Raw genomic sequence first — 19,721 nt, 5'->3', positions numbered from 1 at the left:
CATAATCCCCTAGTCTGGCTTAATCGGGTCTCCGGAGACAACGCCAGATTACTGTGGTGGAGTTTAGCCCTACAACCTCTGGACTTCACCATCCACTACAGACCCGGCAAACAAAACGGTAATGCCGATGGACTAAGTCGACAAACGGAACTTGTACCAACCCCATAAACTTCGGTCATCCCCAAACCGATCCGTTAAGGATCAGACTGTGTATGCCGATCGCGTCGCTGAAAAGGGGAGCCGTGTTACAGAAGCCCCAGCACCAAGAATATGTTATGCAGTATATATTATGTATAATAGGTTCCATGTGAAATGCATCAGTCCACAGGCTACGCCCCTGGTCAGAGGGGACAAGATATTCTCCTTCTGACCTCCCCCACCTTTGTAATTCCCACAGTAAATATCAGCAGGCTCCAGCCCCCTGCGGCTATTGTAATGTATGTCTGGCCTGTTTTTTCTATTGGCCTGCCCTGTGTATCTGTGATATATTCTGTGTGCTGTGAATAAAGTGTGTTCTTTTAGACTGGAAATACGTGGAGTAGCAGTCAGCTTTTATATGCTCCCATGTAATCAAGGAATTCCAGCCAGCGTCCTTCATTCAGAATCCAGCAAAAGCAGAGTGGACCTCCTGCAACACGGGGGGTGCTGAAAGAGGTACTACAGCACAGTAGACCCCGTTACACCGCATTTGCCGGATCGCGGCAAAACAGCAAGTGCCGCACATGTCCGCAAGTCCCATAGGGAATGAATGAGGCCAAACGCAGTGTTGCCGTAAGTGATCCGTTACGTGGCAGATGTGGAAAAACTGCCAGATCTGCTGCAAAAGGCTGCTTTCACATCAGCAATTTATGGCAAAGTCACTGCCGATAGTGTCATACTCACCAATCTGGGATGCAGCACTAAAAGTGCCTAGGGCAGCAGAAACTCTAAATACGGCCCTGCCCTCATCGAGCACCATGACAACCAGCACAGCAGTGTCCTGCATACACTGAGGCCCCTGATCATGTGACCCCTGACTCCTCCCCTCCTGTGACCTCATCACAGGTCCTGTGTGCACAGAGCAGCCATATATGTGGAGTGCGGCTCTGCAGGTGGAGGTAGGTGCTGGAGCCTCGTTATTGTCTATCAGGATTAGACGCTGGTCACACTCGGCTATTTTTCCTCCCCATATAATAATTGGCCTTTCCCATCTCTGTGATGTTCCGTTTTCCATGTTTCCCCCCTGAATACACACGTTCTCCCCCAGTTGCTGGTCGCTGGGCTCTGACCTGTGACCCGGAGACCCTGACATTGGGCTCTGCAGTCTCGGGTGTCTGGGGGATATTTTCCCACAAGGTTTTTCGTTAACTTTTTCTTATGTTTGCGGCTTTATTTCTGTTTTTTTTCCGTCTTTGATCACTTTTTTGCATTTTGTGCGAGGGTCAAAAAAGATCAGCGGGCCAGACCACGAGACGTGTACTATGGTGCTGTATGGTATTGTAAATTCTACAATACCATACAGCAGAGGGGCTTTATATATGTCAACCCCCTATATGCGAGAGCGATGTGCGAGCCTTGCATTGCATCACCCGAAACGTCTGTATTTCTCTGCAGCAGCACACTCCTGTCCAAAGAACGGGCGGCTGTGCAGGGTGAAGTGATGCGAGGCTCTCGCAAGTGGGACTCCGAGTCCCACCTAATATATAGTAATGATTGGTCACTTAGTCACTTACTAGTCCACGTGTGTGTTCTGGAAAATAAGTCCTGATAGTGGCGTTTCTACACTGTGTCACTCTTGGAGTAGGTGAGATGTAGATCCTGTGCTTCAACAGATGGCTAACTCTGGTGATCTAAGGTCCATAGGTCTCAGGGTATCAGTACGTGTAATATTAGAGGCAAATCAACGTTATAGAACACTTTTGGGTTTTCATTGGCTGTAAGCCATAATCATCTACATTAGCAGAAATAAACACATGAAATAGATCACTCTGTTTATAATGACTATATAATATGGAGTTTCATTTTTTGTATTGAGGAACTGAAATAAATTAACTTTGATGTTATTCTAATTTTGTGAGCAGCATCTGTATGCATACAACTTGATGACTAGTCAGCATTTTGTTTGTTTAGTATATAGTCCTCCATATATTATAAGGTTCACCTCAGTCCTCCATATAGTTTGCTACACTCCTCAGTCCTCCATTTAGTATAATACACTCCTCAGTCCTCCATATAGTATAATACACTTGTCAGTCCTCCATATAGTATAATACACTCCTCAGTTCTCCATATAGTATAATACACTCATCAGTCCTCCATATAGTATAATACACTCCTCATAGTCCTCCATATATTAAAATGCACTGCTCAGTACTCAATATAGAATACACTCCTCATAGTGCTCCATATAGCATAATACACCCCCATAGTCATCCATGTAGTACAATTCACTTCCCATAGTATAATGCACCCCATAGTTCTTCATATAATGCATTCCCCATAGTTCTGAATACAGTATAATGCAGCCCACATATAGTATAATGCTGCCACCTCACAGAGCATAATGCAGCCACCCCACAGAATATATTGTAGCCCCCTGAGTATAATATAACCCCCCAGAGAATATAATGCAGCCCCATCATATAGTATAATGCAGCCCCTGCATATATAATATAGGGTAGGCCCCTCATAGAGTATAATGCAGCCTTCCTCATATAGTATAATGCAGCCCCCCATAGAAAATAATGTCATCGCTCATAGAATATAATACATTTAATACATGGAATATAATACAGCCTACCTCCCCATAGAATATAATGTAGCCCCATAAAAGAGTGTGATGCAATCCTCCCTCATAGAATATAATACATCCCCTATAGAATGTAATACAGCACAGCACCCCATAGAATATAATACATCCCCCATAGAATATAATGCAGCCCTCCCATAGAATATAATACAGCACCCCATAGAATATAATACAGCCCTCCCATAGAATATAATACAGCACCCCATAGAATATAATACAGCGCCCCATAGAATATAATACAGCACCCCATAGAATGTAATACAACCTTCCATATTCTGTAATGTAATACAGCCCCCCATAGAATATAATACAGCACAGCACCCCATAGAATGTAATACAGCCCCCTATAGAATATAAAACAGCTCCCCACAGAATGTAATACAGCCCGCCATAGAATATAATACAGCACAGCACCCCATAGAATGTAATACAGCCCCCCTTTAGAATGTAATGTAATACAGCGCTCCATAGAATTTAATGTAATACAGCCCCCCATAGAATATAATACAACCCACCATAGAATATAATGTAGCCCCCTCGAGAATGGCCCCACAATCCAGTTATCACTCATTGGTAGATTTAAAAAAAAAAAAAAAAACAATCCTCACCTTTCCTCGTGCCCGACTCTGCTCCTGGTGTTCCAGGCTTGGCTCTGGTCTCAGTGGCTGCAGTCTGCCTGACACACAGCAGGTACACGATGATATGACGTCATCGCACCCCTGCAGTGTGAGAGGCAGAGGGGAGTAATGGGAGAGGGAACGTCATCTGACGCTCTCTCCTACATTGCATTCAACCGTACGTCATGGGGGGTGAGTCGGCACTGGCTGGGGTGAGTTGGCGCTGGCGGGGGGTGAGTCGCCTGAATCCCAGACAGCGTGAGTGAGTGTGCCCCCCCATTTCGCCAGGGCCCCAGCACTTGGCCGGGTACGCCGGTTGCTGATGTCGGCCCTGACAGTGATAACTCTCTAAGGACATTGTCACGATAATTTGAATATGCCAGGTTTTGAGTATATGCCAAAGAGGCCCATTGCTTTTCTCCTTACTCTGCCTGCGTGCGTAATCCTATACTTCTTCCTCCCTCCTTCAAGAAGTTATATGGCCCTGTGCTGTGAACCCCAGTCACTCCCTACATTCCTCATTTCCTCCTCCCACCTGATACTAGCTAAAATTGGTACAGCAAACATGGGATTCTATTGTTCTTTTAAGGTTATGTATATTGGCACCGATCCAGGCTAGAGATATAAGGATTATATATTTTGGATGTCCATCGAGAGATCTATAGCTCACGGAAATCGCTAGGAGCTAAACCCAACAAGTGCACATCCTGATCCTTGTGTCGTTCGTATTTGAGGTTCATACATTGAACTATTTATTAAAAATGGTTTGTCACAGGTCTAATAAAGGGGAGGATTCAGCCCTGAGTGAGGTCACCACAGGGGAGTGCTTTGGTTTTAGGCTGGGAAATAGTGAGTGAAGCAGCAGTCTTCCAGTGTCTTGTCCAGTGTCTAGCTGCTGTACAGATTTCTGATGCATCTTGATGTGTCCCCTGAGCACATGGTCAGCCAGGAGATGAAATGATCTGAACCAAATGGGAGTGTCTTTTCAACTTTAAACCCATTTTATTTTTAATTGTTTGTGTATACGACTTGTCTACTTTTATAATATCTTTTTCCCTTTCTGTAAACAGTGCCCACCTTTTTTGGAGTAAAATATATAAAATTACTAGCTTTATCTCTCCTTGCTCTATAGCGAACTGTCACGTCCTCTGAAGTGAATTACGCTACTAATTTGGGTTGGCTCTGGACCTGTTACTACGTAAGAAATCGAAGCTAGTGGCAGCGGAGTTTTCCTGTGCGTTTGGGAGGTGTTGTAGTGATGGCGGCGTTGATAATTATTGTTCCCGCCTGAGTGGGAGTAGTTATATCGCAGCATGCCCATTAGCCAGTACAAAGTAGGGCAGCCTTTCTGGTGACTAATTATACTTGCTGCAGTACCTAGTCTGACCTGAGAGTAAAGGGAGCGCCAGAGACCTTCAATTTCCAAACAAGAACTGGGAAGTGGGATTTAGATAAATCCCCTTCAGAAAGGAACCAGGGGCAACCAAACAACCCCAGTTTATGACAAATTGGTGTGAGTGGTGGGGATGATAAAGCTATCCTCCCCGTGAACCGTGACAGACATATCATGAATAAATATCACCTGCAGTCCTATGTAATACCACAGATAACACAGCAATAACTCTGAGTACAGATAATGTAGTAGATGTTACCCGCAGTCCTATGTAACACCACAGATAACATAGTGATAACTTTTAGTGATGAGCGAATAGCATTGTTGCTCGGGTCTCCCCAAGCATGGTCGAGTGATATCCAAGTATTTGTTAGTGCTCGGAGATTTAGTTTTCCTCACCTCAGCTGCATGATTTACAGCTGCTGGACAGACTAAATACATGTGGGAATTTCCAAACAGGCATTCCTCACATGTATTCAGCCTGACTATCAGCCGTAAATCATGCAGCTGAGACCACGAAAACTAAATGTTCGAGCACTAACAAATATTCAGAGATCACCCGAGCATGCTCTGGGAAACCTGAGCAACGAGTACACTCACTCATCACTAATAACTGTGAGTACAGATCATGTCGTAGATGTTACCTGCAGTCCTATGTAACACCACAAATAAGAGATTACTGAGTATAGATAATGTAGATGTCACCTGCAGTCCTACAGTTGTGGCCAAAAGTATTGACACCCCTGCAATTCTTAAGACATAAAAAAGAGAAGGGCTGACAGCACTCACTCAATGGGGCGCCCGTTCCATGTCCAGGGAACGATCCTGGATACTCCAAACAGACCGCAAATAGATGAACAGCGCTCCAGCCAGGTGTAAAAATATCCAAATAAAGTATTTATTGAGCCATGGTACAGCAACGTTTCGACCAAAATATGGTCTTTTCCAAGCATACACATCATTACAAAATGCTGGCTTAAATAGTGTGGATACCACGCAGGGCACCAATCACCATCCAGCCGCCAATTACATAAAAAAATACAGCACATAACAGACATCAAATAGACATATAATCACTAATCACCAATAAAATACAATCTACCATATAGATAATCGCAATAAACAATTGTAGATGCAAGATTAATAGTATGTTTATCTTCTGCTCAGCGAATCGAAGTCAAGCATCCTCGTATCCATAGTAATATTCCACCAATGTATGTATTCGTGTGATTATCCACAAGACCAATCAGGTACCGCCAAAAATCGGCGCCAAGAAAGGGAGAGCAACCAATCTCTTCATCGCATATATTAAAGTGCACCGCCAGGAGCAAGTCCGGACCCACCGCTGCAAGCACTGACCGTCGCAGAGCTACTTGCGAGAGGAGGGCCCAGCAGCCGGTCACCGGACGAGTGGGTGGCCGCAGCCGAAGCCCGGCAGCTGGCACAGTGTCTGGAAGCCCACGCCCGGCGCTAGTTGATAGGCACAGATTTCCACCTGCAAAGGGAACTCTGGAGGTGCCATCAGACCGGCCGGACTCAGCCAGCTCGGTTAGCAGTGCTCTGGATTGCGGATCCTGAAGTCTTCAGTAAAGAGGTAAAGAGACTGCAACCCTGTGTCCTCGTTATTCATTGCGCCTTGCACCACGCATCACACCACCACCTTTCATTGGACGCCTCTTAGCAGGGTCACGAACCGGGTCTAGCCACCGTGACATCCTCAGAACAGAAGAAGAAGAAGCCCGGTACCGAGTACCCCGTGGCCCTGTGTCTGGGGGCGCTCTATTGGCACCCTCAACCTAAGGGCTCATACTCACTTGCGAGACATACATCCGTGTCTCACAGGTTAAAACCCTCCTCTGGTGCTGGCACTCCAGAGCGGAGCGTGCGGCTGCATAGCAACACATGGAGCTGCACGCTCCGCTCCGGAGTGCCGGCACCAGAGAAGGGTTTTAACTTGCGAGACACGGACGCATGTCTCGCAAGTGAGTATGAGCCCTAGTACTTGGTTGCACAACCTTTAGCCAAAATAACTGCGACCAACCTCTTCCGGTAACCATCACTGAGTTTCTTACAATGCTCTGCTGGAATTTTAGACCATTCTTCTTTGGCAAACTGCTCCAGGTCCCTGATATTTGAAGGGTGCCTTCTCCAAACTGCCATTTTTAGATCTCTCCACAGGTGTTCTATGGGATTCAGGTCTGGACTCATTGCTGGCCACCTTAGAAGTCTCCAGTGCTTTCTCTCAGACCATTTTCTAGTGCTTTTTGAAGTGTGTTTTGGGTCATTGTCCTGCTGGAAGACCCATGACCTCTGAGGGAGACCCAGCTTTCTCACACTGGGCCCTACATTATGCTGCAAAATTTGTTGGTAGTCTTCAGACTGCATAATGCCATGCACACGGTCAAGCAGTCCAGTGATAGAGGCATCAAAGCAACCCCAAAACATCAGGGAACCTCCGCCATGTTTGACTGTAGGGATCGTGTTCTTTTCTTTGAATGCCTCTTTCCTTCTCCTGTAAACTCTATGCTGATGCCTTTGCCCAAAAAGCTCTACTTTTGTCTCATCTGACCAGAGAACATTCTTCCAAAACGTTTTAGGCTTTTTCAGGTAAGTTTTGGCAAACTCCAGCCTGGCTTTTTTATGTCTCGGGGTAAGAAGTGGGGTCTTCCTAGGTCTCCTACCATACAGTGCCTTTTCATTCAGACGCCGACGGATAGTACGGTTTGACACTGTTGTACCCTCGGACTGCAGGGCAGCTTGAACTTGTTTGGATGTTAGTCAAGGTTCTTTATCTAACATCCGCACAATCTTGCGTTGAAATCTCGTCAATTTTTCTTTTCCGTCCACATCTAGGGAGGTTAGCCACAGTGCCATGGGCTTTAAACTTCTTGATGACACTGCGCACGGTAGACACAGGAACATTCAGGTCTTTGGAGATGGACTTGTAGCCTTGAGATTGCTCATGCTTCCTCACAATTTGGTTTCTTAAGTCCTCAGACAGTTCTTTGGTCTTCTTTCTTTTCTCCATGCTCAATGTGGTGCACACAAGGACACAGGACAGAGGTTGAGTCAACTTTAATCCATGTCAACTGGCTGCAAGTGTGATTTAGTTATTGCCAACACCTGTTAGGTGCCACAGGTAAGTTACAGGTGCTGTTAATTACACAAATTAGAGAAGCATCACATGATTTTTTCGAACAGTGACAATACTTTTGTCCACCCCCTTTTTTATGTTTAGTGTGGAATTATATACAATTTGGCTTTAGGACAATTCTTTCTGTGTTTTTTTCATTTAAGACAAATTAAGTGAAGATAATATTACCAAAGAATTTGTGTTTGCAATCATTTTTAGGAAGAAACTGAGTATTATCAGGGGTGTCAATACTTTTGACCACAACTGTATGTAACACCACAGATAACACAGTGATAACTCTTTAGAATACAGATAATCTAGATGTCCCCTGCAGTCCTATGTAACCAGCAGATACCGGTGATACCTCTCTGAGTCAGGACATCAGCACCGCAGCCAATAGTGGACACTGGGAGAAGAGGTGTAGACTTGTTACCCAGATCTGCATTGACATATGGATGTGTGGGGTTTTATGTCTCGCTGTTATCTGTGTTCCCATACCTTGGGTGGTTTTTCCGATCCGGGATTTCACTAGAGGATGGTGGACCAGGATTTCAACTTTCTTTGACTTTGTGTTCCATTATAAAAGGGTGGGCCTCCACTCTATGCCACGGGATACATACCCTAGCTGGAGCCCCTTTTCCCTTTTTAGGCAGCACTTCTTTTTCATTTTAGCGACCTCGTAAAAGTTACCATAAGTTTTAATATAAACTCTCACGTTTTGCTGTACTTCAGTTGACATTGTGAGATCCTATGAATTTTGAAGTGGTCATTTATTCCCATTCTATTGCTGTTTCTCCGTTGTTTAGGGTGCCATCTACTGGCTAAGTATATACAGTGTTTATATTTTAATTTCCATTTTTAAAATTATTGTTCTCTATCTACTGTTTACCCAAAAAGAAAGCAGATGCCCCATGGTTCGGACATAGAACCATCCACTATTCATTTTCTTGACTATTCAAACTTTTCACTAGTTACTAGATGGACACATCATGGTGCATAATTCCGCCTTGACACTCCGGACGACACCTTATTCAGGCTGTCTCCGGGAGTCAAATAGTGTCCAAGTGATGCAATTAACTCCTCTGGGTCAAAATGCCTCAATTGTGACAACTAAAGGCAGTAGCACCACTGTGCCTAGTTATTAACAAGAAATTAGACAAAATTAATTGACGTAGATGATTCCTTTAGTTGATTATTTAAATTTATTAATTACTTGGCCTTTAATCAATTCACATCAATCCAAAATTTACTCAGTAATATCAAAACATATACAGTTAGGGCCAGAAATATTTGGACAGTGACACAATTTTCGCGAGTTGGGCTCTGCATGCCACCACATTGGATTTGAAATGAAACCTCTACAACAGAATTCAAGTGCAGATTGTAACGTTTAATTTGAAGGGTTGAACAAAAATATCTGATAGAAAATGTAGGAATTGTACACATTTCTTTACAAACACTCCACATTTTAGGAGGTCAAAAGTAATTGGACAAATAAACATAACCCAAACAAAATATTTTTATTTTCAATATTTTGTTGCAAATCCTTTGGAGGCAATCACTGCCTTAAGTCTGGAACCCATGGACATCACCAAACACTGGGTTTCCTCCTTCTTAATGCTTTGCCAGGCCTTTACAGCCGCAGCCTTCAGGTCTTGCTTGTTTGTGGGTCTTTCCGTCTTAAGTCTGGATTTGAGCAAGTGAAATGCATGCTCAATTGGGTTTAGATCTGGAGATTGACTTGGCCATTGCAGAATGTTCCACTTTTTGGCACTCATGAACTCCTGGGTAGCTTTGGCTGTATGCTTGGGGTCATTGTCCATCTGTACTATGAAGCGCCGTCCAATCAACTTTGCAGCATTTGGCTGAATCTGGGCTGAAAGTATATCCCGGTACACTTCAGAATTCATCCGGCTACTCTTGTCTGCTCTTATGTCATCAATAAACACAAGTGACCCAGTGCCATTGAAAGCCATGCATGCCCATGCCATCACGTTGCCTCCACCATGTTTTACAGAGGATGTGGTGTGCCTTGGATCATGTGCCGTTCCCTTTCTTCTCCAAACTTTTTTCTTCCCATCATTCTGGTACAGGTTGATCTTTGTCTCATCTGTCCATAGAATACTTTTCCAGAACTGAGCTGGCTTCTTGAGGTGTTTTTCTGCAAATTTAACTCTGGCCTGTCTATTTTTGGTATTGATGAATGGTTTGCATCTAGATGTGAACCCTTTGTATTTACTGTCATGGAGTCTTCTCTTTACTGTTGACTTAGAGACAGATACACCTACTTCACTGAGAGTGTTCTGGACTTCAGTTGATGTTGTGAACGGGTTCTTCTTCACCAAATTAAGTATGCGGCGATCATCCACCACTGTTGTCATCCGTGGACGCCCAGGCCTTTTTGAGTTCCCAAGCTCACCAGTCAATTCCTTTTTTCTCAGTATGTACCCAACTGTTGATTTTGCTACTCCAAGCATGTCTGCTATCTCTCTGATGGATTTTTTTTTTTCAGCCTCAGGATGTTCTGCTTCACCTCAATTGAGAGTTCCTTTGACCGCATGTTGTCTGCTCACAGCAACAGCTTCCAAATGCAAAACCACACACCTGGAATCCACCCCTGACCTTTTAACTACTTCATTGATTACAGGTTAACGAGGGAGACGCCTTCAGAGTTAATTGCAGCCCTTAGAGTCCATTGTCCAATTACTTTTGGTCCCTTGAAAAAGAGGACGCTATGCATTACAGAGCTATGATTCCTAAACCCTTTCTCCGATTTGGATGTGGAAACTATCATATTGCAGCTGGGAGTGTGCACTTTTAGCCCATATTATATATATAATTGTATTTCTGAACATGTTTTTGTAAACCGCTAAAATAACAAAACTTGTGTCACTGTCCAAATATTTCTGGCCCTAACTGTATATTGTGTTTTACATACGGTATTTTTCATCTATGAGTCAATTCCTTTAATGGACTCAAAAATTAATCTCCATCCTCCATGTTGGCATGTTATTCCAGGGTAAGTGTTCCATATTGATGGACAGCAATGTTTAAAAAACAGACAAATTTATAAAATTAGGGATATCCATAATTAAACAAATAATACAGTACCAAATCTAAAATAACAGTAACATACTGCAACTTCTCATGTCACAACATCACTGATTAGACTAAAAACATATACCTAGATAACCATAGGTATTTTGAAATCAACGTTTAAAGGGACACTGTCACCTGAATTTGGAGGGAACAATCTTCAGCCATAGAGTCGGGGTTTTTGATTCACCCTTTCCTTACCCGCTGGCTGCATGCTGGCTGCAATATTGGATTGAAGTTCATTCTCTGTCCTCCGTAGTACATGTCTGCACAGGGTGCAATCTTGCAGAGCACAGGCGTGTACTATGGAGGACAGAGAATGAACTTCATTACAATATTGCAGCCAGCATGCAGCCAGCGGGTAAGGAAAGGGTGAATCAAAAACCCCGCCTCCATGGCTGAAGATTGTTCCCTCCAAATTCAGGTGACAGTGTCCCTTTAAGCCCCTAGGCTTGAGGGTATTTAATTCATAAATCCACATTAACTCTTTCCTCTTGAGGATCTGCTTTCTATCGCCCCCTCTTCTCTGTATTGGCACCACATCTATAATTTTACTTTTAAGTTCCTTTTCAGTGTGTTTACATTCCGTGTGTTTTGGGACTGGAAGCTCTGTAATGTACATGTATGTGTGTGTGGCTATACATATTTATTTGTACCTTTGTTGCCATAAAAGGAGGGGGGCCCAGACACATTTCTTGCACAGGGGCCCCAAGCAATGCAGCTGGAACAGCGAGGGACCTTATAGCGACGCAGATCTCTGTTCGAAACCCCATCCACCATGGCAGTTGCCAGCTGTAATTTTTTAGGGTCTAGTGAGTGCGATTTTTAAAAAAAAAAATTTGTGTGTGGGGTGTGCTTTCTTTTGTGGGTATCCGCTTTCTTAAATTAAGGATCCCGCTGTATTCGTTAACTCTTTTAGCTGCCTGGACACTTCCTCATTGAACTGCAACTAGGGCTTATTTTTGAAGTAGGGCTTATATTTTAAGACTACTCCAAAAGGCCGAAAATTCCTGGTAGGGCTTATCTTGGGGGAAACAGGGTATCTACATTTCCTGATATGTAGAAAATATGGGAATTAATCCACACACTTTACCATATCGCACTTTTGGAATATTTATTTATCAGTAGCGCAGCAGATAATTCTCCCCACCAAGACAGTGCCATGTAAAGGTCAGGGTTGGAGACTGATAGTGGCAATTACGTTGGCAAATCAGAAGCCATAAGGCCAGTCTCACACGTCCAGATAATTCCGGTACCGGAAAAATCGGTACCGGAATTATCTGTGTCCGTGTGCCGGTGCGTTTCTGTGGCACATCAGTGTGGCACACGTGCGGCACACGTGCGCCTCCCGTGTGCCCACTGGGTACCACACGCACCATGCTGGAGACAGCGCTAAAGTTTAGCGCTGTCCCCTGCATCGTGCTGAAGCCCCATTCATACCTTCCCTGCAGCAGCGTTTGCTGTAGAGAAGATATGAATAATAGTGTGTAAAATCCAGATCCAGGTCCCCCCCCCCCCCTGCTGTGAATAAAATACTCACCCAGCTCCCGGCTCCCTCGCTGCTTCCTGTCCTGTCTGCACCTTGTACTGTATGAGCGGTCACGTGGGGCTGCTCATTTACAGTAATGAATATGCGGCTCCACCCCTATGGATCTGGATTTCATACACTATTATTCATATCTTCTCTACAGCAAACCCTGCTGCAGGGAAGATATGAATGGCGGATTCAGCACCAGTGGGGGGGACAGCGCTTAATGTAGCGCTGTCTCCTGCACGGCACACGGACTGCACACGGACAACGTCCGTGTGCGGTACGTGTTTTACATGGACCCATTGACTTTAATGGGTCCGTGTAATCCGTGCGCTCCCACGAACACTGACATGTCTCCGTGTTTGGCACACGGAGACACGGTCCGCAAAAAATCAATGACATCTGCACAGATGCATTAATTTTAATGTGTGTACGTGTGTCAGTGGCTCCGGTACGTGAGGAAACTGTCAGATCACGTACCGGAGCCACTGACGTGTGAAACCGGCCTAAGACGGTATTTTCAGTCCGAGTGCGGTTTATAAAATAATGGACCGCACTCGGACCAATGTCCTATAATGCGGCAGTGCAGATAAGTGATTTTTTTTTTTCACCTTCACTGAATATGGCTGCTGTCACACTAGCAGTATTTGGTCAGTATTTTACATCAGTGTTTGTAAGCCAAAACCAGGAGTGGGTGATATATACAGAAGTGGTGCATATGTTTCTATTATACTTTTCCTCTAATTGTTCCTCTTCTGGTTTTGGCTTACAAATACTGATGTAAAATACTGACCAAATACTGCTAGTGTGACGGCAGCCTATATATGACAAAACCTCTGTCTGATCCGGTCTCCTGGTATAACAGGCTCCATGCCAGAAAGTTTGGGTCTAAATTCACCATTAAAGAAAAAAACCCACAGGTGAACACTTATAAAATCGTCACATGCCATACATGTCAGCCTCATTTCTGTGTTCGGTGATTGGATATAAAGTCTTCATTAATTGTATTATTACACAGGATTCTTTATGATGTCACATTGTCATCTTCTCCTCATTCAGGTCCCTACAATATCAGATCCTCTCAGTGGAGATCTTCTATATAAGAGAATTTTCCTGACTGACCTATCAAGGATGGAACAGAGCAGTGACAAGATGGTGGAGAGGATATTACACCTCACCCTAGAGATCCTCTTCCGTCTTACTGGAGAGGTGAGAGATTCTGATGACGTCACATTACATCATTCTTATCTATGGGAATAACAGATGGACAGAACTGGAGAGGTGAGGACTCTGGAAATGTCTGTAGTGAGATCTATTAATGTGTCTCTCCATAACCAGGATTACACAGTAGTGAAGAAGACCTCTAGTGAGCGCTGTCAGGACCCTGTGTCTGAGGTATGGGGAAAACCCCTGAGCTCAATAACAGGGCCTCCACCTCACCCCCTGATACATGAGGACATCAATGACCAGGAGATCCTAGAACTCACCTACAAGATGATTGAGCTGCTGACTGGAGAGGTGACACTGCTGGGAATGCTGGGACATTGTACAGTAACACTATGAAGGGATCAGGGGATGACAGTATCATTGTATGTGTCAGATTCCTATAAGGTGTCAGGATGTTGCCGTCTATTTCTCCATGGAGGAGTGGGAGTATTTAGAAGGACACAAAGATCTGTACAAGGACGTCATGATGGAGGTTCCCCAGCCCGTTACATCACCAGGTAATAGAAAGGGCTAAATACACACAGCCTATAATTATCTGTATATAAAGAATGAATTCAGTCCCTGTATGTGTTTCCTCCAGTTCAATCCAGTAAGAGGACAACACCAGAGAGATGTCCCCGTCCTCTTCTTCCACAGGACTGTAAACAAGAAGATTCCAATGCTCCTCAGGATCATCAGGTAGATGGAGAGAAGGTGTCATGAGATCTCCTCTATGATGTGTAGACGGCTGTGACTGTATTGTGTTCAATCATGTTTTATCCACCAGTATTATATGTTTTACACTTGTTTAAGATTTAATTTGGCCAAGTGTGAGTTAGAAACCCTGAACTCCAGTGAAACACATGATGTATTGACACTGTCTTCTCTACATCACATCCTCACACTATTGGTACTGCTCCCTTGGAAGCCGATGACAATGACCCGTGATATAGTGTGGTGGAGGAGGTGAACAAGGAATCAGGAGAGGCCTTTTACTGAAGTAGAAGCTGAAAATACATAACATAACTGCCATCGGACTGGATGGTATTCACATTTAGGATTTGACAGAGTTTTCACATGGATGGTTACACATTGCAGCACTTTATATTTCTACTTCAATGCGATCTCATAGTCATATCAATCCATTTTTAGCAAAATCCATTTTTCTTACTTCCTTCACGCTGGCTACATCAACTTCCTTTTCAGATGCCCCCATGAGGTAAGACATAGAATGCCTTTTCTAAATCTTCCACCACACTTAGTTGACAACTTGCAATCCACCACTGCATCAGGGTGACTTTGTCCAGCCCACAGCAGTCTCAGGACTACCAATTGCTCTGCTCCTCGTTGTCCCCAACTTGGCTCGTGTGTGAGCCTCTCCCAGCTTCCCACTAAGGGCTCATACCCATATGCGAGAAAAAAAGGTTCCGTAATCTGGACCGAAAAAATGGACGAGTGTCATGAGAGTATAATGCGATTTTCACATCTAGCATCTGATTTACATCCGAGTGCATTGCGATTGCTATCAGATTTCAATGTGATTTTTTAAGCATGAGCTTTTACATACAGAAGTTCTCTATGTCATGTACACATCGTTTTCAAAGGAAATATTCGTCAAAACACACATAGATAGAAGAAAAGCCGGTAATTCTTGAATTCTTGTGTGCGTACAGTAAAATCACACTGACAGGTTAGAATAGAATAGATATATGCACATAGAATCTATAATATAAAGCAGGGAGCGTCACTCTGTCCGAAGCCTTTATAGATTGCGCAGGCGCGACGCTCCTAGCGTTACATTATAGTGTCAGGAAAAAAAATGGCGCCGGAAGGCTAGGACTGCCAGGAGCAGGGGGTCGGGAACAGGGGGACACCGTGCACATATTTGCGCCCTGATTATACCTTGGCACTTCATGCCACGGCAATTTGTTACTTACTCCATTCCTTTCCGCCCCGCCCATTTTCTTCGTCCTCCTGCTGCCGGAATCGGCGCTGCGCAGTCCGCGCTTTCCGGCGCCATTTTCTTGAAGACACACTGCAGGTGGGTCTTCAAGAAAATGGCGCCGAAAAGCGCGGACTGCGCAGGCGCCGATTCCGGCAGCAGGAGGACGAAGAAAATGGGCGGAAAGTTATGGCGTAAGTAACAAATTGCTGTGGCATGAAGCTGTGGCACTTCATGCCACAGCAATTTGTTACTTACGCCGCCTGATTCCTTTGTCCTGCTGCCGGAATCAGCGCCTGCGCCCTGCAGTGTATCTTCAAGAAAATGGCGCCGGAAAGCGCGGACTGCGCAGGCGCCGATTCCGGCAGCAGGGGGACGAAGAAAATGGGCGGAAAGGAATTGCGTAAGTAACAAATTGCTGTGGCATGAAGCTGTGGCACTTCATGCCACAGCAATTTGTTACTTACGCCACCTGATTCCTTTCCGCCGCCATTTTCTTGGTCCTGCTGCCGGAATCGGCGCCTGCGCAGTCCGCGCTTTCCAGCGCCATTTTCTTGAAGACACACTGCAGTGTGTCTTCAAGAAAATGGCGCTGGAAAGCGCGGACTGCGCAGGCGCCGATTCCGCCAGCAGGAGGACCAAGAAAATGGCGGCAGAAAGGAATCAGGTGGCGTAAGTAACAAATTGCTGTGGCATGAGGCTGTGGCACTTCATGCCACAGCTATTTGTTACTTACGCCACCTGATAAGGGGCATATATTATGGAGCAGCGTATGGGGCATATGGATGGGAGCAGCAAATTAAAGAACGGTGGCGCAGGATGGGAGCAGCACATGACAGAACAGGGGCGCAGGATGGGAGCAGCACACGACAGAATAGGGCAGCAAATGACAGAACGGGGGTGCAGGATGGCAGCAGCACATGACAGAACGGGGGCGCAGGATGGGAGCAGCACATGACAGAACCGGGGTGCAGGATGGGAGCAGCACATGACAGGATGGAGGAGCAGCACATGACAGAACGGGGGCGCAGGATGGGAGCAGCACATGACAGAACGGAGGCGCAGGATGGGAGCAGCACATGACAGAATGGGGGCGCAGGATGGGAGCAGCACATGACAGAACCGGGGTGCAGGATGGGAGCAGCACATGACAGGATGGAGGAGCAGCACATGACAGAACGGGGGCGCAGGATGGGAGCAGCACATGACAGAACAGGGACGCAGGATGGGAACAGCACATGACAGAACGGGGGCGCAGGATGGAAACAGCACATGACAGAATGGGGGTGCATGATGGCAGCAGCACATGACAGAACGGGGGTGCAAGATGGAAGCAGCACATGACAGAACGGGGGCGCAGGATGGGAGCAGCACATGACAGAATAGTGGCGCAGGATGGGAGCAGCACATGACAGAACCGGGGCGCAGGATGGGAGCAGCACATGACAGGATGGGGGCGCAGGATGGGAGCAGCACATGACAGGACGGGGGCGCAGGATGGGAGCAGCACATGACAGAACCGGGGCGCAGGATGGGAGCAGCAAATGACAGAATGGAGGCGCAGGATGGGAGCAGCACATGACAGAATGGGGTCGCAGGATGGGAACAGCACATGACAGGATGGGGACGCAGGATGGAGCAGCACAGACCAGGATGGAGACCATATACCAATATAAATGCTCGCCACCCGGGCGTAGAACGGGTTCAATAGCTAGTACATATATATACAGCTCTGGCAAAAATTAAGAGACCACTGCAAATTGTTCAGTTTGTCTGATTTTTCTCTTTATAGGTATATTTTTGTGTAAAATGTAAATTGTTCTTTTATTCTATAAACTTCTGACAACATGTCTTTGAATTTCCAAGCAATACATTTTATATTTTTTACTGAAAAGGAGAAATGGCCAAAATAAAAAAAAAAAACAATAAACAGTGCTTTCAGACCTCTAATAAAGCAAATAAAAAAGTTCAGATTCATTTAGAAACAAGAATACTAATGTTTTACCTCAGGAAAAGTTCAGAAATCAACATTTTGTGGAGTAACCATGATTTTTAATAACAGCTTTCATGTGTCTTGGCATGCTTTCCTCGAGTCTTTCACACTGCTTCCGGCACAAAAATGTAACCAGTTCTTCTTTGATGGCGTGTGACTATCCATCATCCTCTTGATTACATTCCAGATGTTTTCAATGGGGTTCAGGTCTGGAGATTGGGCTGCCCATGACAGGGATTTGATGTGGTGGTCTCTTAATTTTTGCCAGAGCTGTATGTAGATGTCTGTGACACAGACACACACACACACACACACACACACACACACACACACACACACACACACACACACACACATAAAATATATATGTAATGCATAGAGAGATAGATAGAAGAGATGGATTACATACAGTAAATACAAATAGAATAGGTAGTGTGGAGATATAGCTCATCAGGGATCTCTGCTTTGGCCCAAGCAGGTGGCTATGGAATCACAACGAACAATAGCAGGCTAGCGAATTCCACACAGGTATGTGTCAGGTGTATTTATTGTACACATTTGCCGTACAATGTTACAAGTGCCAAACATGAAATAAAATGTCTAAGGCCGTCTGGCCACTAAGGGTACCGTCACACTATAACATTTCGATCGCTACGACGGTACGATTCGTGACGTTCCAGCGATATCGTTACGATATCGCTGTGTCTGACACGCAGCAGCGATCAGGGATCCTGCTGAGAATCGTACGTCGTAGCAGATCGTTTACAACTTTCTTTCATCGCTGGATCTCCCGCTGTCATCGCTAGATCGGTGTGTGTGACACCGATCTAGCGATCTAGCGATGCGATCCAGCGATGCGTTCGCTTGTAACCAGGGTAAACATCGGGTAACTAAGCGCAGGACCGCGCTTAGTTACCCGATGTTTACCCTGGTTACAAGCGTTAAACTAAAAAAAAACAAACAGCACATACTTACATCTGGTGTCCGTCACGTCCCTTGCCGTCTGCTTCCCGCACTGTGACTGCCGGCCGTAAAGTGAAAGCAGAGCACAGCGGCTGTGCTTTCACTTTACGGCCGGCAGTCACAGTGCGGGAAGCAGACGGCAAGGGACGTGACGGACACCAGATGTAAGTATGTGCTGTTTGTTTTTTTTTTAGTTTAACGCTTGTAACCAGGGTAAACATCGGGTAACTAAGCGCGGTCCTGCGCTTAGTTACCCGATGTTTACCCTGGTTACCCAGGGACCTCGGGATCGTTGGTTGCTGGAGAGCTGTCTGTGTGACAGCTCCCCAGCGACCACACTACGATTTACCTACGATCACGGCCAGGTCATATCGCTGGTCGTGATCGTAGGTAAATCGTATAGTGTGACGGTACTATAACTAACAACAAGATACTAACTGCAAAATAAACCTACACAACAAGAAAGAAGTTTGTGCAACCTTACTGTGTCAGCTTCCCAGACCAGCAGATGAGAGACTGAGATCCCAGCAGTTCCTGATTATATCAGCTGAATCAGTCAGGAGTCAAAAGCTGGATTGAATGTGTGGAAGGAAAGCACCAGTCCTTTCAGGCTGATCACTAAAGAAAACCAGGACCGGATTACAGTGAAATAAACAGCTTCACAATCAATACCGTGATACATATGAAATGAAACGGGGACAAACATATCTGTTTTCTAGTACTTCTCCCCTTGGCACCTCACATACCCCCTTCCTCTGTTCGAGCCCGTGGGGTCGGACACAACAAGCTGCCAAGCAATGTGTCCTAGACAAAGCATCTGCATTCCCGTGCGCTGCGCCTGCCCTGTGCTCAACGGAAAAGTTAAAAGGTTGTAATGCCAAGAACCAGGGTGTCACCCTCGCATTGCCCTCTTTTGCGCGGGACATCCATGTTACTGGTGAATGGTCCGTTACTAGCCTAAATTGGCGACCTAGTAAATAATAGCGTAAGGTGTATAGGGCCCATTTTATAGCCAGGGCTTCCCGCTCAACCACGCTATAATTCTTTTCTGCCCTAGTA

The 19,721-nt window shown here is 45.3% G+C and overlaps 1 protein-coding gene across 1 annotated transcript in view; it reads left to right on the top strand.

The window, feature by feature from the left end:
* Window positions 1–1,054: 1,054 nt before the first annotated feature.
* The window catches only part of LOC138666543 (zinc finger protein 850-like), a 148,693-nt gene continuing 130,026 nt past the window's right edge, over window positions 1,055–19,721 (top strand). The window contains exons 1-5 of the mRNA XM_069754753.1: window positions 1,055–1,097; window positions 13,618–13,767; window positions 13,897–14,076; window positions 14,159–14,282; window positions 14,366–14,463. Of these exons, the coding sequence (XP_069610854.1) occupies window positions 1,071–1,097; window positions 13,618–13,767; window positions 13,897–14,076; window positions 14,159–14,282; window positions 14,366–14,463 (579 nt within the window). The 5' untranslated portion in view covers window positions 1,055–1,070. The remainder of the gene's footprint in view (window positions 1,098–13,617; window positions 13,768–13,896; window positions 14,077–14,158; window positions 14,283–14,365; window positions 14,464–19,721) is intronic.

Source organism: Ranitomeya imitator, chromosome 2, assembly GCF_032444005.1.
Source record: "Ranitomeya imitator isolate aRanImi1 chromosome 2, aRanImi1.pri, whole genome shotgun sequence".
In the NCBI taxonomy this organism is placed as follows: domain Eukaryota; kingdom Metazoa; phylum Chordata; class Amphibia; order Anura; family Dendrobatidae; genus Ranitomeya; species Ranitomeya imitator.
Note: the sequence above shows the minus strand (reverse complement) of the source record. Positions and strands in the feature narration are given on the sequence as shown.